Source organism: Muscardinus avellanarius (genome assembly GCF_963383645.1).
Source record: "Muscardinus avellanarius genome assembly, chromosome: 7".
In the NCBI taxonomy this organism is placed as follows: Eukaryota; Metazoa; Chordata; class Mammalia; order Rodentia; family Gliridae; genus Muscardinus; species Muscardinus avellanarius.
Window position 1 is genome coordinate 55,943,215 of NC_137793.1, and position 20,931 is coordinate 55,964,145.

A 20,931-nucleotide genomic window follows, 5' to 3' on the forward strand; every position below is an offset into this window, starting at 1 on the left:
GCTTCAGTTTCACTAGCATAAAGGAATTTATAGTTATTTGTTTATTTACAAAATATTTGATATTTGCTGAGAGACATCTATAGAACTCACAAAACAGGAGCTTTTAGCTGGGAGCAAACTTTCTTTTTTTTTCTTTTTTTTTTTTTTTTTTTAGAACATCTGAAAATTTTAATCCTTTCTTTACAGGTTACCTAGACCACTTTTGATTAAGAAAACTGTAGAAAGTTAGTAACTGCCGCAAGCGGATGCCAGGCGGTGGCCCGCACCGACTTCCAGAGAGTCCTGCTTTGCGGGGTGTCTGAGTGCGCTGCTCGGGGTCTCTGCTCACTCGGTGGGATCACTCGCGGAAGGTTTAGTCCACAGGTCGCTTTTCCCCATATTTCTTTGTAAACTCCTCAACGTTCTTACAGAATTTTTTACGGTCCTTAGAGTATTCTTCAGCTAGGTCAGCCCGGAGCGGGTGCTCGGGCTGGGGGTCGTTCACCAGTGCTATGAGGGACTGGATTACTTGGTCAGTCTTGGTCGCTGGCTTCCAGTTCTCAGCACTAATCACCGGTAGGCAGACCTGCCCTTTTTCATCGATGTTTGGGTGATAGATCTTTGTTTTAAATGTGATCTTCGGTGGTTTGAATGGATACTCTGCTGGAAAGTTGATTTCAATTCTGAAGGCCCCCTTATCATAGGGAGGGTTGTCAGGAACAATAAGCCCTTGCCAAGTCAATAAATTAGCTTCATCAACCTGGATGTTACGGAAGTTTTTCATTCCACATTTGCGGATCTCTTCAAGCTCCTTCATCAGCCTCCTGCTGGCCGCCATCTTGGATCTGGTGCTGCTGCTTCCCCCGGGAGCATCTGTGAGTGGTTCTCTCTGAACAGTAACCAGCAGATAGCTGAAAGTTCCAGAGTTGGCTGTATTTTCTTTTTGCCATTCAAAGTTGGCTTATTCTTTTCAAGTATCTTGAATACCAACTTGCGTTTTTTCCCCCTCTCTTCTTCCCTTACGACTTTTTTCCTTTCCTCTTTTTCTTTCCCTCCCTCATTTTTTCTCTCTTTACTTATCACTTTTCTATTTGAAGTGAGAATACTAACCAGCAGATTTATGTACTTTGAGGTACACCCTTAGCCCCCCCTTTTTAAATTTTTGGTGGTACTGGGGATCCTGGAAACCCTTTTACCTCCAGGCTACACTCACAGACCTATTTTATACTTTTTATATGGAAACAGGGTCTCTTAAGCCAGCACAGCTGGCTTTGAACCTGCGCGATCCTCCTGTCTCTGCCTCCCAAGCGGGGATTACAAGCGTGCGCCACCACACCCAGAACCTTAGCCCCGTTTTTAAAAAAATTGAAACAGGGTCTGGCTAGGTTGATGATCCTTACTACTTGCTGAGGCTGTCCTTGAACTTGTGATCCTCCTGGTTTAGCCTCCCAAGTACTGGGATTACTGAGATTACATGTGTGCACCACCACACCCGGCACAGGAACAGTTTAAAGTCATAAAGCTGTGCACTTGCATTTGGTATGACTAAGATACTCTTTCTTTGTTGTTGCTCCCAGTGTAACTTTTACTTACTCTTCCTGAATAAGAACTTTTCCTGTCTCAAGGTTTTATTTGACATCAGGGACATCAGTACAGGATCCTATCCACCACTGGATTAGGCAAACATGTTACTGGCATTTATCCCAAAGGCAGCCAGGGTGAGAGGGAGAAAAAGGAAAAAGTGAGATGACATGATTGATTCTTGACAAGTCCAGATAAAGAGGAGGGAAAAAGTACTAGTCTTTTATCGGAGCAAATAGTGTTATCTCTGCAAGGACATAAGAATTTCCAATATTAACCAACCTGTACCCTTTAGAAAACATTTTCTCATAGCTGAAGAATCACATTCATGTTGGCAGGTGATTTATTAGGGCAGGAATGTAGTTCTTGGATCACTGCCTTGTTAGTATGGAGAACACAGAGAAATAAGTGGTCTCATCTGCTTTTATTTCAGTTCACTTGTATATAATTTTTTCTTTCAACTTTCAGAAGATTCATGGAAAATAATTAAAACTAACAAGAGTTTATAAGCATACCACTAAACATTGTATAACAGCACTTTGAGGGTATCATTTAAATAAGTAAAAAGGTTAAATTATATATATAATATAATATATATTTATATATATATATTTATATATTTTTTGGTGGTACTGGGGGTGGAACGCAGGGGCTTTCTACCTCTGGGCTATACCCCCAGACCTATTTTACTTTTTATTTGGAAACAACGTCTCACTAAGTTGCTGAAAGCCTCACTAAATAGCTGAGGCTGGCTTCAAACCTGTGCGATCCTCCTGTCTCAGCCTCCCAAGTGTGAAGATTACAAGACCGCGCCACCCCTCCCCAGCTAAATTATATATTCTTTGAAACATGATTTTTATTTATTGACAAATAACATTAAACATTTTATCATGTACAGCACAATGCTTTGGAAACATACATAAACATTGTGAAACAGTTAAATTTAGTAAATTAACAAAGATAGTAGTATCTATCCTTGCATAGATATTTTTATAGTAAGAACACATAGCCCATTCTCTTTACATTTTTCAAAATTCAATAGTCATCATTAACATTAGTCATCTTACTGTATGACAGACCACTTGACATGTATTACCAGCTCAAAGACAAGCCATCTTGTTGAGATACTCCTGCTAAGTTGAGAGTTCCCCAGGCAATCCATTCACTCCTGGTAGGGTGTGTGTGTGTGTGTGTGTGTGTGTGTGTGTGTGTGTGTGTGTGGTGTGTGTTTTGAAAGGCACTGGGGCCCCAGCAGGTATGGATTATGGGTCAATGGGCTGGCTGATGAAAAGGACAGGTCCAGGCTGGGGAAGCAAAAAGCCAGCCCTCTGCACTGGCAGAGTCTTGACGCTGCTGTGGTGTGACTTCTTGCACTCTGGAAGTGCTCTCTGGGAGACCAAGCATGTGCTGTTACAGACATTTTCCTATTGGTAGGGAAAAAAATGACAATTCTTTTAGCACAAGTTTTTCATCCAGAGCAAGAATATCACAACCAAACAACAGGATGGAAATTAAACAGTTCGCTAGAAAATCCTACTTGATTCTTTTCCCCACTGAGTTTTTACTCTTTTACTTAATGTCTGTCCTTTTGTTTCCTCATCAGAAAAACTGTACCATCATATTTTATATAAAAATTTTCTTTTAGAGTACTACAAGTAAGAGTGTGGTATCTCTGGACACCATTACTATACTATTACTTTCACTCTGTTACTATTACTAGTGCTACTATGTCTAAGCTTACTATTGTTACTATGCTGGGTGTCTTCAGCATTTTATTTGGAATTCAACATCTGTAATATTATTTGGAGGTCCACATATTTTGAAGTTTATCTCTAACAGAAAATCCAACCTATGTTGGATAAAATTAAATAAGACTACTGAGTTTCACTGCTGTTAAAACAGTGAGCTAAGATAACTTGAAATCTCACTATGCATAAATAGAAATGATCTGGATAAATCATATTTCCTTTTTTTTCAGTACTGGGGATTGAACCCAGGGGTATTCTACTCCTGAGATATATCCTAGCCATTTTTATTTTGAAACAGGGTCTCACTTCATTTCTATTCACTGGCCTTAAACTTATGATCCTCCTCTCTCAGCTTCCCAGTGTACCACCATGCCTAAGTAAATTATTTTTAAATGCTCTTAAACTATAAACTTTATTTTTTTAACTGCCTGCATAATTTATTTAATCATGAATGCATTTTAGCATTTGTGCTTTTCAAGGAATTAATTCATCTTGTCAATTTTATAGCTTACTTTTTGTTTTTATGGTGCTGGGATTTAATCCATGAGCCCATCTACTACTGAGCTTCATTCCCAGCGCCCCCCCCCCTTTTTTTAGTTTGAGACATGGTATTGCTAAGTTGCCCAGGATAGCCTCTAACTGGCAATCCTATCTCAGTCTCCCAAGTAGCTATGATTCCAGGTGTGCTCCTTTGTACCTGGTATAAGTTTTAAATGTAGAATTGCTCATTTTATTTATTTATTTATTTATTTATTTATTTATTTATTTATCTATTTATGGTGGTACTGGGGTTCCTGGAAACCCTTCTACCTCTGGGCTACACTCCCAGACCTATTTTTTTATATTTTTATTTGGAAACAGGGTCTCTTAAGCCAGTGAGGCTGGCTTCAAACCTGAGGGATCCTTCTGTCTCCACCTCCCAAGTGCAGGGATTACAAGGGTGCGCCACCACGCCTGGCTCTTTATTTTTTTAATGTCTATAGGATCTGGGTATTATTTTCTCTTTAATTTCTGCTAGCAGCAATTTACATGTGTTTTCTTTGTTAATTTTCGTATAGCTAATTTTATTTTATTGATTTTTCTTACAAGACTTTTGGTTCTTTTTATTTATTTCTTAATTGTTCTTTTTTCAATTTTATTGATTTCTACTTTTCTCTTTACCATGTCCTTTCTGCTTGAATTGATTTTGCTGTACTTTTTTTTCTGGCTTCTTAAGGTCCTTTCTGTTAGCATTAATTCTATAAAGTTCTTGTAACACTGATTTTGAAAAGTCAGCTGCCATCTGGCTATGGCTGTGCACACTTGTCATTCCAGTACTTGGGAAGCTGACATAGGAGGATCACAGGCTTGTGGCCAGCTTCAGCAAGTTATTGAGGCCCTCCACAACTTACTGAGATCCTGTTTCAAAATAAGTGATGTATGTATGTATGTCACTGTCAACATAATTTACATTATGATGTGAGATTATTTTGTAGTAATAAAAGCATATTAATTAAAAAACAAAAATAGGTAAAATAAAAACATATTTTTAGGGAAACATGCATATAGTACAGAAAAAATTAGATAGTACATTTGTTGGAAAAAATAAAATAAAATAGGGCTGGGAGTGTAGCTCAGAGGTAGAATGTCCCTGGGTTCAATCCCCAGTACTACTACTACTATACTACTTCTACTATGGACTATTACTACTACTACTGTATGTGCACACACACACACACACACACACACACACACACACACACACACACAAAATCAGCTGTCAATCTTATTTATTATTTTGTGTGTGGTACTGGAAATGGAACCCAGGGGCTTTCTATCTCTGGGCTATACTCCCAGAACTTTTTTATCTTTTATTTGGAAACAGGGTCTCACTAAGTTGCTGAGAGCCTCACTAAGTACCTGAGGCTGGCTTCGAACCTGTGCGATCCTCCTGTCTCAGCCTCTCAAGTTCTAGGATTACAAGCACGTGCCACCATGCCCAGCTCCCTGTGTCTATTTTTAAGAATTTCTCATTCTTTGTTTTTAACAGTTTCTATAGTATTTAAGTGTGGTGTGTTTTATTTCATTTTGTTCTGCTTTTGTATTCATCCTCTTAAAGATTATTGAGCTTCTTAATTTGGTGAGTTTATATCTTCCATAATTTTTGGAAACTTTTTATTTATATGTTTTCTTATTTATTGTTTGTTTGTTTGTTTATTCATTTATTTATTTTTTTGAAACAGGGACTTGCTATGTTGCTGAGGTTGGCCTCAAACCTGTGATCCTCCTATTTCAGTCTCCTAGGTGCTGAGATTATAGGTATGCACCACAGAATTTGGTTCAGTCATATATTTTCTAATATTGCTTCGGATCTATCTCTTCTTCCTCTCCGTTGGACTTTATTAAGTGTAAATTAAATGATTTGTGATGGGGATTGAGTCTGTATTGATCGTTAAAAAGAACTGTATTAATTGCTAATAAGAATAAGCTTTCATACTTAGGCTTAAAAAGGATAAAAACTCCCCAAGGACACGGGAGGATGATACAAGCCTTCTCTAAAAAGGGCATATACATTGTTAACCAAGTAACACATCTTGCTCAGAACAAAGGCTTGCACCCGAGACAATGGGTGGGCCTGCACCTGCATCAGGTCAGGGGGAGGTAGAAAGACTATTGGTTCATCAGGATGGGAGATAATAAATCCTTATAAAAACTGTTTTATGTTCAAAAACTTCAGTGTCTAACTTTCAAGGCACTCCACTGTGTCCCTCTCTGACGCAGTGCTTTATTGTTCTGCTCTTTCTTTCTACCTTTATAATAATAAAAATTGCTTAAGCTTGCAGCAGTATAGTTCTGGCTATTTTTTCTAAACTAGCTAAGAACAAGAACCCACGTCAACATCTCAAATTGTTACTGTTTGAGTATATCCCATATTTTGATCTATGTTTTATTTTCAGTTCAGTTTTTCTCTATGGTTCAATTTGAATAGTTTCTATTGATCTGCCTTTGAATTCACTAATCTTGACTTCTATTTCCAGATTGCTTTAAAGCGCATTCAATGAATTATCAAATCTAGGTCTTTTCAGCAATAAATTATATGTTAATTTTCTTTGTTTTCTTTTCTTGTGACACTGGGGATGGAACCCAATGGCATTCTACCTCTCAGTTACATCTCCAGCCCTTTTTGTTATTATTATTATTTTTTATTTTGAATCGGGGTCTCACTAAGTTGCAGAGGGTTTAAGTTACCGAGGCTAGTCACAAACCTGCAATGCTCCTGTCTCAGCCTCTCAAGTACTGGGATTACAAGCATATGCCACCATGCCTGGCTTTATGTGCTAATTTTCAAGGTTGTGAGCCTAGGAGTGCTATGATCATAACTTTACATTGAGAAGGTTAATGTGGCTGAGCCTGGTGATCCCAGGTGTGCATTACCTGGGAGACTAAGGCAGGAAAATGGCAGGTTTGAGGCTGTCTCAGAAAAGTGATGAGGCCCTCAATGATTTAGTGAGACCTTGTTCTCAAATAAAATAGGGCCCTAGTTGTACCTCACAGGTAGAATGGCCCCAGGTTCAATTCCTGTGCCACAGAATTAAGTAAGTAAGTAAATAAATAAATAAGTAAAGAAAGGTTAGTGTGTGGCAATACAAAGTTTCCTTAACGCACAGCTTTATTTCTATTCCTAAAAACATTCCTTGACTTTTTCAATCAAATTTCCTTTTAGTTAAAAAGTTAAGAGCTCAGTGTTCTTTATGGCCTCAATTTAGGTTTTAGGAGAGTTTAGTGGCTGCAGTGGAGGACATCTGTTTGTTACAACAATAGTTCAGAACAGCCCTTTTTTTTTTTTTTTGTAGTACTAGGGATCGAGCTCAAGGCATTCTAACATCCAAGATATATTCCCAGTCCTGTTTTATTTATACTTTGAAAAAGGGTCTCATTAGGTTGATGAGAGTCTCACTACTTGCTGATGCTGTCCTTGAACCCATGCCCAGCTGGAATTCATGAATAGAAGGGACAGCATGATAGCTATAGTTTCACCTTAGGGCTCAAGCAGAGAAGACAAGCTAGGGGCAACAAAGAACACAAAATGGAGTCTCAGTAATCTATTGCTGCCTCCTTTGTGGGCAAGACAGCCAGGGGCCTGATAAAACAATACTGCATGTCAATTTCAGAAATGCAACTCGGCCATTTCAGTGTTTCCTTTCTGGGTCTCTGTGGACTTCTAACCCTTACTTTAACAGTAAGGCTATATTATCCTCATTTTCTTCTGCCATCACTTGCTGTTTTTCTTTCTCCTGGGTTCAATGAGTCATTTCCTCAAGTTCTCCCTGGTTTGGCTCCAAAAATTTAGGATAATCAAGAACTGCCCTTTTCTCCCCTCCAGACTTACATTCCTTTTCCATACTAAGAGCTTTTCTCTTTCTTCACAGTGTCTGAGGTGAGTGGGCTCCAGCCAAAAGCCTTCCTTCAACCTTACTGTGTGTCTAGAGAGCTCCCCAAAAAACGGAATTCAAGAAAGAGGTAACAGAATGAGTGGTCTCAGCAAACAGGGAGGAGGCAGACCCTCGAATTATCCAAGTTGCTGATGTGAATGCATCAGTGAAATAGTTAAGCTATCAAAATTTTCTTTTAGGAAAACATGAAAGCATTCAGTGAGTTCTGAGAAACATAATGTATCTTCCCATTCTGCCTTCTAGGGCTTGTATGCTTCCACCTGGTGTAGCTGTTAAAGCACTTGAGTCCTGAAGTAAGACAGATCTGAATTCAAAGCCATACTACCATCTCCTAGCTGTATTACCATTTGGGCAAGTTATTTGACCTGTCGGTATATTTTTGTTTCCTCATCTGAAATAAATAAATGAATAAATGAATAGATAAATGGACATAGTAGTATTAATCTAATAGAATTTCTAGAACAATTACATGAAGAAAAAAACATAGGAAACAACTCACAAATTGTAGACATTATTATCATTCCTATAAGAATCTCAATTGATGCCTATCATTTGGTCTGATGTTTTTCTGGGATGTCCACATAGTATATAATAAACAACTGGGTCTAGACTGAACATAAAAAAAAAAAAAAAAAAAAAAAAAACAGGAGCTGGGTGTAGTGGTGCATGCCTGTAATCCCAGTACTGGGGAGACTGAGACAGAGGATCACAGGTTTGAGAACAGATGCAGCAATTTATAGAGGGTCCCAGCAACCTACCTAGACCCTATTTAAAACAAAAATAAATGGCCAAAAGTGTAGATTGGAGGTAGAATGCCCCTATTCAATCCCTAGTACCACATAAAAAAAAAGCAAACACCAGCAAACTATATCCACCAGCCAGTTCAGGCCTCTGCTCTCTTTTAATGGAATCTAGCCACACCCACATGCTTTTAAGTTGTTTTAGTTGCTTTTGCTTTATACCACGAGAAGCTGAGTACTTATATCAGAGACCTGATGGCCTGAAGGCCAAAAATATGTACTAGATGGTCCTTTATAAAAAAAAAAAAAAAAGCATGTCAATCCCTGGTCTAGATCAGCATATTTAAAAAGTTTTAAAATAAATTGCTTTTAAAATGTTTAAAGTTCAGAGTTGCAATTCCTCTAATTGAAAATGCATATACTAGGCAAGATGAGTGCAAGCAGGATCGCTCTAGAAGTATCCCACTCTCATTGAAACTCCTGGAGTCTGGGAATCTGCAATTGGTTTGGACTTTTTTTGTAGGTTCTTCCATATGCTTTAAGAAGAAAGAAAAAGCAGAATACAACCCTCAGGGACATGAATGTCAAACATCACAGTATATCATTAGAGGTGACTTAGTCTATAGAGGGAGAAGACAGTTTTGTGAGGCTTTAAATGTTTTTCTTTGCAGCCGGGTATAGATCTTGGTAATTGCTGGGCTACTTCTTGGCTGATTTAACAGTATCACTAATTTTTTGGTTTTTCCCCCTCTTTTTTTTTTTTTTTTTTTTTGGTGGTACTGGGGTTCCTGGAAACCCTTCTACCTCCAGGCTACCAGACCTATATTTTTATATTTTTATTTGAAAACAGGGTCTCTTAAGCCAGCAAGGCTGGCTTTGAACCGGCATGATCCTCCTGTCTTCGCCTCCCAAGCACGGGGATTACAAGCGTGCGCCACCACACCTGGCTTCCCCCTCTTTTTTATAATAATGTTTTAATCATTCTGTCTCCCCCTTACCTGCACTTCATACCACACCCTTTCCAGATTGGCCTCTGGCCTTTTGTCTTCTTCCAGCCTTTTTTTTTCTAAAATGGTTTATTGGCCTTTAGTTTTCTACCCTCTGCATCCCCCAGATGAAGAAGTGAGTCGACCAAGTGTCCTAACCACCCTCAACCTCACCAACTGTAACGCTTCCAGCAGGGCCTGAACTCCATGTAGCAAGAGAGACTGAGTCATAGGAAAGGCAAATACCAATGGAAGCCTGTATTCTTTGAAGTCCAGAGTTGAGAAGCAGGGAAACCAGGGAGATGTTTCCCAGTGAGAACTCAAGGAGGTGCTTGAGGCCAAGAAACAAGGCTGTTTGCTCCAGCTCTGCCCTAGACTCAATGCAGACTGGTGGCCTGGTCATTTGTCTCCCCCTACCCCCCAGCCTCAGACTCTCTTTGTAAAATGAAGAAAATAATTTCTGTTCTAATTGCCTCCTTGGGCTATTATAATGAATATATATATATATATATATATATATATATATATATATACATATGTAAGAGCTTTCTTATTTAAAAAAATCTTCCTATTTATTTATTTATTTATTTATTTATTTATTGTGCTAGAGATTGAACCCAGAGGCATTCTACCTCTGAGCTACACTCCCAGCCCTATTTTTTTTAAAAAATTTTGAGACAGGGTCTTGCTAAATTGATGCAAACCTCACTGAGTTACTCAGGCTGGCTTCAAATTGCAATCCTCCTGTCTTAGCATCCCAAGTACTGGGATTACAGTTTTGCACCACCATGCCCAGCTTCTTTTTAAAAATATATGTTCAATTTATATGTTTCCACTTCAAAGCTGCCATGTGCCTATGTGGTATAAGAATGTTTGTCAGTCAGGTATGGTGAAGCATACCTGTAATCTCAGTACTGGGGAGACTGAGACAGGAGGATCTCAGGTTCGAAGCCAGCCTTAGCAATTCAGGGAGACCCTCAGCAACTTAATGAAACCATGAATCAAAATAAAAAAGTAAAATAGGGCTAGGGATATAGCTTGGAGATAGGATGCCTCTAGATACAAAACAAAAAAGAATATTTGCTATATTGTTGTTTTATGGCTACCCAACAGCATCTGCCATCCTTCTCTTGTAGAACCCTGATCTCCTCTGGGGAGCTAACTTGCCATTCTATTGTGTACAGTTTTACTGAGATGGAAATCATAATAGCCAAAATATGGAACCAACCTAGGTTGCATGTAGCTCCTTCATTAATCTACCTCAGCCTTCTTCCTCTCCCATCCTTTCATTCTAGCTTTAGTGAGGTTCTCCTCCATTGTCTGGAGTCCCTCTGGTATCCCTAATACTCCCTAGTTTGGGCATATTAGAGAAAACATAAGTCTCTCATCTTTCTGTGCCTGGGTGATCTCACTTAACATAATGTTCTCCAGGTCTTTCCATCTTCTTGCAAATGACATGATTTTGTTCTTCTTATACCTGAGTAGAATTCCATTGTGTGTATTACCCATACTTTTGCAATCCATTCATCTGTTGATGGGGACCTAGGTTGGTTCCATATTTTGGCTATTATGAATTGTGCTGCTATGAACATGGGTATGCACATGTTACTATAGTTCTCTGATTTGAACCCATTTGGACAAATACCCAAGAGAGGTATAGCTGGATCATATGGTGGATCTATTCCCAGTTTTCAAAGGAATCTCCACACTGATTTCCATAGTGGCTGAACTAGTTTGCACTTCCACCAACAGTGTAAGAATTCCTCTTTCCCCACATCCTTGCCAGCATTTGCTGTTATTTGATTTCTTTATACTTTCCACTCTGATTGGGGTTAGATGGAATCTCAGCATAGTTTTGATTTGCATCTCACTGATGGCCATTTGTACCTCTTCTTTTGTGAAGTGTCTATTCAGTTCATTTGCCTATTTCTTGATTGGGTTATTTGTTTTGCTAGTGTAGAGTCTTTAGAGCTCTTTGTATATTCTGGATATTATCCCCCTATCAGAGTGGTGGCTGGTAAAAATTGTCTCCCATTCTGTAGGCTTTCTCTTCATGTTCTTGATGGTTTTCTTCAATTAGCAAAAACTTTTTAGTTTAATGCATTCCCACTTGTTAATTCTTGCTTTAATTTCCTGTTCTTTGGAGGTCTTGTTGAGGAACTTACTGCCTGTGCCTATATGTTGGAGTGTTGAGCCTATGCCCTCCTCAAATAACTTTACAGTCTCTGGTCTAATTTACAAGTCTTTGATTCATCTCAAGTTCACTCATGTTCATGGTGAGAGGTAAAGATTTAATTCCATCTTTCTACAAATGGATTGCCATTTCTCCTAGCAGTGTTTTTTTTTAACATAAATGGGTGATGGATTTTGTCAAATTATTTTTCAACATCTATTGATATGACCATGTGGGTTTTGTTCTCAGTGCTATTTATGCAGCGAATAACATGTTGATTTGCATATGTTGAACCAGCCTTGCTTTTCTGAGATGAAACCAACTTGGTGGTGTACAATTCTCTTGATATGGCTTTGAATGCATATAGCTAGTATTTTGTTTAGAATACCCCTGCCTGTTTTTGGTCTTCATTAGCATAATATCTTTTTCCATCCTTTCACTTTCAGTCTGTGAAAGTCTTTGGCTGTCAAGTGAGTTTCTTGCAAACAGCATATATTTAGACCTGGGTTGTATAGTCTGGGGTGATTTTTACTGTTTTGCCCCTATATGTCACCCATTATCTTGTCCTCACTTCTTTTAAGATTATTTCCTTGGCCTCTATATTGGTCATTTTGATTATTACATGGCATGGGGAGGTTCTTTCATCTTGTCTTAATGGTGTTCTGTATGCTCCAATTTTTGGAAGATTTTCTGAAATTATTTCTCTGAAAAGATTACAAATGCCCTTGGTCTATACCTGGATCCCTTCTCCAATGCCTTTTATCTGTAAGTTAGGATGTTTCATATCGTCCATAGTTGTTGAATATTTAGGTTTTGTTGCTGTAATAACTTCTGTATGCTGTTGAATATGTTTTCAATTTTGAATGGACTGTCTTCTAACAGTAATATTCTACTTTCCATGTCATCTAATCTTTCAGAATTTCTTTCTGTTGTTGCCTTTATTTCATTTATTGACTGTTTAATTTCATTCCAGACCTCTTTCTGATTCTTTCTTAGCATCTCCATTTCCTTTTTATTTTGTTTTTTTTCTTTGATGTAAAATTGTTAGCTTTTGTATCTTGTTTTGTTACTTTATTCATGTTTGTTTTCTCTCCCTCCCCAAACTTCTTCACACTAGTCTATCTACTCTCTTCTTCACACTAGTCTATCTACTCTCTTCTCTCAAAACTTTATTTTCCCTCACTGTATCTCCATGTTTAATATTTGAGGTATTTTATATCTCCAAACTTAAATATTCAACTAACTACAAGAGTCCTACTATCTAACCTTCTCTCATTCTCAACTAGATACTACCTTATTATACTTAAATTCTTACTCAAACTAATCATATCCTCTAACTTACCCAGATCCTGTACCCATCACCACAGCTCCTCCCCCATTACCCAACCCTCACCATTGGAAAAAGTACTGCTTACCTGTTGACACCTCTAAATTCCTATTACTAAGATTGGATTAGACATAATACCCACAAAAGATGTGAAGACAACAGAAAAATCAGCCTGAGAATCTTGAAAATACGAGAACTAGGAATAGTGAAGAGACAATAGAAATCACGAATACTGACCAAAAAGAAATATAAGAAAGAAAATTCCAAATCCTGATCTACAATATGATGAAAGGCCTCAAAACAAGTGCACAGGGTTGCCTGGTCCTGCTCCAGGTCTCTGGGGGGCTCACTGTGCTGTTGGGTCCCACGGCTTTTCTGAGTGTACACAGTTACCTGGTCCTGCTCTGGGTCTCTGGAAGGCTTTCTGTGCCACTGAGGGTACCGCCTTTAGTGAACACATGGGCTTTTGGCTCAGGCACTGCTCACTGCTTAAAATGTTGGACATTTGTGGCTGCTTTCAAGCACTTGGATTATTTTTCTGAATTTTTTTTGGCTGCCATGCTGGTGTGGGCCAGAGCCAGGACTCATGTTTTTGGCCCACAGCCAGCGATGGCACCGGTGGCTGGTTTGCAGCAGGGCTTTTTGCAGTGGATCTTGCAGTTCAGAGTTATTGATTTCCTTCCGCCATGGTTCTTATTTCTGTTTTGGTTCATCAGCTCTATTTATTTTGCTTGTCTAGACACTGCATTCTTGGTAGTTGAACTTTATTTGTTTCAGCTACTGAGATGTGCTGTATTCCGCAGTCACCATTTTGAGTCTCTACCTTGGTATTCTTACAGGAGACAATGAAAGAGAAGTTTCTCTTCAGACTTTTTGCAGCATCTGTAGTAAGAAGACAGTAGGCTTAATCTTACTTATATATTGAGGCAATAAATAGTAATGAAACTATATGTATGATTTGAAGGTAACAAAACTCTTACCCTCCATAATCCATTCTCTTTATTCCTCAATCAATGCACCTTGGTTTCTTGTATAAAACCATTACATTAAAGTGAAAATCAGAGTGTATCTGAAAAAATAATACATTAAGCTACTGCCCCCATGAACTCTCTAGCTAAAATTACCTCATAAATTTTATTTTAATAATTTTCAAGACCTAAGACAGAGTCTCCCACCTCCCAAACATGATACATGTATACATTTGTGCACACACCCCCATATATATATATATATATATATATATATATATATATATATATATGGTGTATTTTTTGGTACTAGGACTCATATTGCTTTGCAGTTTAATAGCTCTGAAGTATTAGGTTCAGTTCTTCTTTAAAGTTTTTGTAAATTCAGATAGGAATCCATCTAGATCTGGGCTTTTCTTTGATGAAATACTTTTTATTGCTCTTTCTCTTTGTTTGCTATTGATCAGTTTAGGTTTTCTATATCTTCTTGGTTCAATTTAGGTAGGTTGTATGTGTTCAGAAATTTGTTGATTTTTTTCCATACTTTCTAGTTTATTGGAATATATTTTTTAAATAGTCTCTGATGATCCTCTGGATTTCCACAGTCTTTGTGGTGATGTCATATTTTTCATTTCTGATTTCAATAATTTGAGTTGATTCTCTATTTCTTTTGGTTAGTTTGGCTAAGGGTTTGTCAATCTTGTGAATCTTTTCAAAGAACCAGCTTTTTGTTTTGTTGATCTTTGTGTTTTTTAAATTTTTTCATTGATTTATTCTATGATTTTAATTATCTCCTGCATTTTACTGAATTTGGAAACAGACTGTTCCTATTTTCCTAGGGCCTTGAGGTAGGTTATTAGGTTGTTTACTTGGTGACTTTCTGTTTTTCTTATATGAGCGCTCAGTGCTATAAAATTCCTCTTAACACTCCCTTTAAAGTGTTCCATAGATTTTGGTATGTAATGTCTCTTTTTTTATTTAATTCTAGGGATATTTTTGGTGGTACTTCAGTTCCTGGAAGCCCTTCTACCTCCGGGCTACACTCCCAGACCTATTTTTATATTTTTATTTGGAAACAGGGTCTCTTAAGCCAGAGCAAGCGGCTGGCTTCGAACCTGCGCGATCCTCCTGTCTCCACCTCCCAAGCACGGTGATTAGGAGCGTGCGCCACCACGCCGGGCTTCCAGAAGTGGTTTCTATTGAGGTCTTTAAATTCATTTATTAACTCCTTGATTTCTTTCAAAGCATCTTTTCAGTTCTTAAGACCTCAATTTCTGTTGATATGCTCTTTCATTTCCTGTATACTTTATTTGAGGCCTTTGATCATATTGAAGTTCAAAATTTGAAAATCTACTTCTGGAATTTCCTGTAGGTTGATATCTTTTATTTTATTTATTTATTTATTTATTTATTTATTTATTTATTTTTGGTGGTACTGGGGTTCCTGGAAGCCCTTCTACCTCCGGGCTACACTCCCAGACCTCTTTTTACATTTTATATTTGGAAACAGGGTCTCCTAAGCCAGCGCGCGCAGCTGGCTTCGAACCTGTGCCATCCTCCTGTCTCTGCCTCCCAAGCGCGGGGATTACAAGCGTGCGCCACCACACCCGGCTGGTGATATCTTTTATTGTTGAGTTGTGAGAGCTTATTTTTTCCTCACTCTTTTTCATTCTTATGTTTTCGGAGTTCTTGGGTTTTTATTTCAGTTGCCTTTGCATGTTCTTCCACTCTGTGTGTGAATTCTGTGTCTATTGGTAATAAAGTTTAGGCTGGAGGTATGTATTTGCCTCTATAGATTTGTCTCATATAATCAAACTTCTGTGTTTTTCCCCAGATTCTCTTTAACTAGATGTAGTTCTTAGTGCTGGCAAATCAAAGTCTCTGACTAGCTGTAGACTACAGTGCTTCTCAGGGCCAATCTCCAAACTCTGTTGAGAGTATGATGTTCTGTTCAGAGCCTATAGCCTGCTGGTTGAGATTTAATGCCCCATGACACTACTGCTGCTCTGCTGATTATGAACATGTGAAACTCAGAGCGCTGACCTTTAGCCTTTGTGGCTAGTCCTCCTTAGCTCAGTAGGGCCAGTGATTGCTATGTTTGCAGCCTGGCTCACTGAGCTTTGATGACCCCTCAGACACTGCCCCTGATCGGCTGGTTACAATCACATAGAGCACTGTCAGGCACTGGCAAACATGCATGCCAGGCACAAACTCTGCTAGTATAGAGAGTGTTGAGTTCCCAGTCTGTATCTGTAATCACATGAACCCCCCTTGGCTCCTGGCCTCGGGACTTTAATGGCCCAAGGTCTGGCAGGGAGAGATCGTACAGTTCAAACCCTGGGGCTTGGATAGCTCAGTTATTCAGCCCCAGGGACATCACTTCTCTGAGTGGCTGTGACAATATGAGCCATTGTTGGCCTCTGGCATTGGTGCTTGTAGCACCCAAACATGGCTTGGTAGGAGTTTATAGTTTTCACTCTGCAACTCTGTAGGCTTGTAGAGTTATTTCACCTCACAAACACCATGGCTGGCTGTCCTGTGGTGCTTGATGGAGACCCTGCAAGGATACAGCAAACTGCCAACGCTGTGTCCTTCCCACCTGAATTTCCCTAGGGGTTGCCTGCTAATTCACATTTCTGTCTTGTCTGCTTGTAGCCCCCATCCTCATCTCTGCAGGGGTCATCTGAAAACTCAGACTCTGAGTCTGTTCGCTCCAAGCATGTCCCTCTGGCTGAGGAGGGCAGTCTCCCATTGGGACAGCTTGTTAAACCACAGTCTTGACATTGGGAAATATGGGGATAAATGAAGCACAGCTTGACAGCGGGAGAAGATTTTATTCTGGAATAAAACCTTGGAGGAGTCAACTGATTGGCATAGAGAGTCTAAGACAGTCAGGAGCCCCTTCCTTACAGACTAGGGGCTTTTTATGGGAGTTAGGATGGGTGGAAGAGAAAAGTAGTTGTGTATTTTTCTGATTGTTGAGTTTGACACTGAATCAGAGCAGGTAAATCTATGGGGTTGGAGAAAGGTTGTGGTTAGAGGGGTCTTCCTGCTGTTCTTGGAGTAACTTATTCTCGACCTCTTCCAGCCAGGCCTCAGAGTTAGAACTTAGAGTGCCCACAGTAAGCACTACTCAGTTCCCTGCAGGCAGAGATGTGTTCTGCTGCAGCTACAGAATCTAGCAGGGTCATCTGGGTAGTCAGGTCTTAGTTGAGAGTAGAAAGAAAAGTTCGATTGCATTTGATGATGGTCTGTAGTTCCTGGCTTCACAAGATTCTGATGCTTCTTTGCTGGAGTTAGTCTCTGGGAGTTGTGGTTCCAGCAGCCACCTGCTCTGGTGCAGCCTGGCCAAGATAGCACCATTTCCACTTTCTGTTCACCAGGCATGATATGGGGGAGAGCTACTGTCCTTTGTTCTCTCTTCTGCTCCAATTCCACTGACTGTCATTCTATTGCATTTTGGCTGCTTATCTTCCCTTGTTCCAAGTCTTGAAGCACCTGAGGCATGCTGTCTCCCTCTATTTTGCCATCTTTAGTCCTCTAGAAAGCTTTTTACTATTGTGTAAATTTGTATTATTTATGCATTTGTGTTATTTATATAACTTGTGTATTTGTGTGAATTTATGTTTTGATTCTCTCAAGAGTATTTTCATTCTTTAGTTTACTTTTGCAGAGTGTAATGACCATTCTTGTTTGGAAGGAAAGTCATTGATGTCATTTTGTTGGGTAAATTGGTGGAGAGGTGGAAGGAAAGTCTTCTCCACTTTTTTCTCTCCTTCCATCTTTATTTAAGGCTGATTCTATTGGCTCTGAAGACATGTTGTTCTTGTTTATAAATGCCCACTTTGTCACTTTGTGACAGTTCACACGTGTGTGTGTGTGTGTGTGTGTGTGTGTGTGTGTGTGTGTGTTGATTGGGGGCTAAGCCCATGGGCATTCTACCTCTGAGCTGCATTCTTAGCACTATTTATTTATTTATTTTGTGGTACTAGAGACTGATCATTCTACCTCCAAGTCACACTACCAGGCCTATTTTATTTTTTATTTTGAAAGAGTCCCACTAAGTTGCTGAAGGCCATGCTAAGTTGCTAAGGCTGGCCACAGATCTGCAATCTTCCTGTCTTGGCCTCCCAAGTACTGGGATTACAAGTGTGCATCACCACGTTCAGCTGTGACTCTGCCTTTATACACTGATTCTACCTCTTATCTTCCCAAAGGCTATCTCCATTTAACTCCTATGTCCCATCCTAGGGCTTTGAAGGCAAAGAAATCTTCTTTTTCTTCTTTTTTTTTTTGGTACTGGAAATTGAACCCAGGCATGTTCTATCTCCAAATTCTATTCCCCAAGCCTTTTAAAACTAATTTTTTCTTCTAATTTTGAAGCAAGGTTCACTAAGGTTGCAGAGGCCTGCCTTAAACCTGTAATCTTCCTGTCTCAGCCTTCCAAGTGCTATGTGTATAGACGTGTGCCACCACACTTGTGCACCACGCATGGCTCTAGCACTACCTCCTTCCTTTCTTTTGGCGACAATGCCTGCCAAACTGCACCTCTGATGTTTCTACTTCAGGCAGCATCCTCACATCTCAAATCCTCTTTACTTCTGTATCCAACCCTGAATAAGAAAGTGCAATCTTCCTTCTTTGTGAATTTAAACTGACTTTGATCATAAATAATAAGTACAGGAGACTGTGGTAAGACAACATTATCCAGGAAAAGGAAGCTATAAAGATTTTTGTACTTTTATTGCTTTTTATTCTGTTTAGAAAGTAAAACATGCTGGCTTAAAAAGATGGAACAATTTAAAATATATGAATGAGAAAGACAAAGTCTCATGTAACCTCACCACACAAGTGGCAACCACTGATAATATTTTGGGGCATAGTGATCCAAAGATTTTTTGTAATAGTGCTGAGTTTTGAGGTATAACAAATTGGGCATACTAGAGAAGAACTGGTTTCCCAAAACTCAAAAAACCTTTGAAAATACCCAGATCTGCTTTTAGGAATCAGTACAAAACCTTCAATAAATCTGTTCTTTTCAAAACAAATACTCAAAATAGAAAAACGAGTTGGTATTAAACTCACTTTTTTGTTTAGTAACTACCATTACTACAGTATTGATTCACACACTGTTTTCTTAATAAACTAAGTGAATTCCAGATACATAATAGGTAAAACAGGTTTTCATGGCCTAATCTTGAAACTCAACCATAATTTAAAAATATTATTTATGTTAGAAAAATGTACCAAAAACTTTGGCAACATAACTTGGGACAAGCCAATGTTACTTCCAAGTGAATGTAGCTTTTGATCAGAAATACTCAGAAAGGAACTAACTTTGGAGTTGATTTCACTTTATTAGCTGGGAAAGAAAATCTGGCCAGGCATGGTGGCACATGCCTGTGATCCTAGTACTTGGGAAGCTAAAACAAGAGAATAAAAGGTTGGATACCAGCCTCAGCAATTTAGCAAAACCCTAAACAACTTAACAAGTCCCTCTTTCAAAATGAAGATAAATAAGTAGAAAGGGCTGGGAGTGTAGCTCAGAGATAGAATGCTCTTGGATTCCATCCCCAGTCCAGAGAGAGGAGAGGAGAGGAGAGAAGGGAGAAGAGAAAAGAGGAAGGGCAAAGGGAAGGAAAGAAAGGAGAGGAGGGTGAGGAGAAAGGGAGGGAAGAAGAGAACGAGAAGAGAGAGGTGAACACCTCTGGCTTGGGTTGTCAAACTTTGGGTGAGTCATTTAGATCTTACTATATAATATTGTAGCAAATATCATCTGTATGCATGAACATTACATTTTGACTACCAAGAAGGCAACAAATATTGACTTGAGAAAGAAAAATGTGACTGTTTTTAAATGTCCACTCATTATTTTAGAAAACAAGAGTTGATTTTAGGGCTACAACTGGCAAAGGCAGCACATTAAATACAGCTGAGTCATTATGGCATGAAAGTGCAAAGCTGGGACCTAAGGCTTCTCTTGCTGCCCTTAAGAGAGGCCACATTATCTACATGTTTTTCTTCTTTCTGTGTACTGGTAACCCCTGCTCTTCTATATCTTTGACTCATACATGATGACTTTGGTCATGAGCTTGACACTGATCCAGACTTGAATGTCTTTGAAACTTGGCTTTCCCAGCTGAGTTAGGCTTCTAGTGTCTCTATTTGGAATTGCCAGAATAAGAAAATATGGCTTAGATTGTATCAGATGTCCACCCATCACTTTATCAGTTGTGATCAGGGATGTAGTAGGAATTGTGGGTGCGAGTCAGTTCTCTTAGAAAAAGTGGTAGCAGCAAGAACTATCATATTTGATAGAACATCTCATTTTAGGGAAAAAAATGGGGCTTTCTATTCTACACTTCTAATTCGTCTTTGGAGATATTTTATTTCAGTATAATTCAACTCAACAAATACTCAGATATCTTCAATTTGAAGACATACTTTGTGACAATGTAATGTATCTGATATCTCATCACATTCACAACCATTGTTCTATTTAATGATATGGTATGGTGGTATTTTTTCTTTACTTGCCCTCTCCCAGCCCAAAGCTATTATTAAACTGGTGAGGTCTTATTTATCCAGTTATGCATTTATTTATTTGTACTAGGGATTAAATCCAGGGGCATTCTACCTCTGAGCTACATATACTGGCCCTTTTTATTTTTTACTTATGTTGAAATGGTCTGCTAAGTTGCTGAGACTGGTCTCAAACCTGCTATCTTCCTGTCTCAGCCTCCCAAGTACTAGGATTACAGGCATGAGCCACCATGCCTGGCTTAGTAAGATTTTAAAACAGGAAATATACCCAGGCATGCGTGGTGGCACAACTTGTAATCCCAGCATTTGGGAGGCTAAGACAGGAGGATCACAGTTTGTGGACAGCCTCAGCTACTTAGTGAGACCCTTTGCAACTCAGTGAGACCCTGTTTCAAAATAAAGAATAAAAAATAGGGCTCAGGGTATAGGTTGGAGGTAGAATACCTCTGGATT

General features: G+C 39.0%; 1 protein-coding gene across 1 annotated transcript; it reads right to left on the bottom strand.

The window, feature by feature from the left end:
- Positions 1 to 352: 352 nt before the first annotated feature.
- On the bottom strand, positions 353 to 817 carry LOC308264746 (ubiquitin-conjugating enzyme E2 L3; the record flags this gene model as incomplete). Its single annotated transcript, XM_080698216.1, has 1 exon — positions 353 to 817. The coding sequence occupies one exon, from the start codon at positions 815 to 817 to the stop codon at positions 353 to 355; it is 465 nt and encodes a 154-aa protein (XP_080554342.1).
- Positions 818 to 20,931: the final 20,114 nt, after the last annotated feature.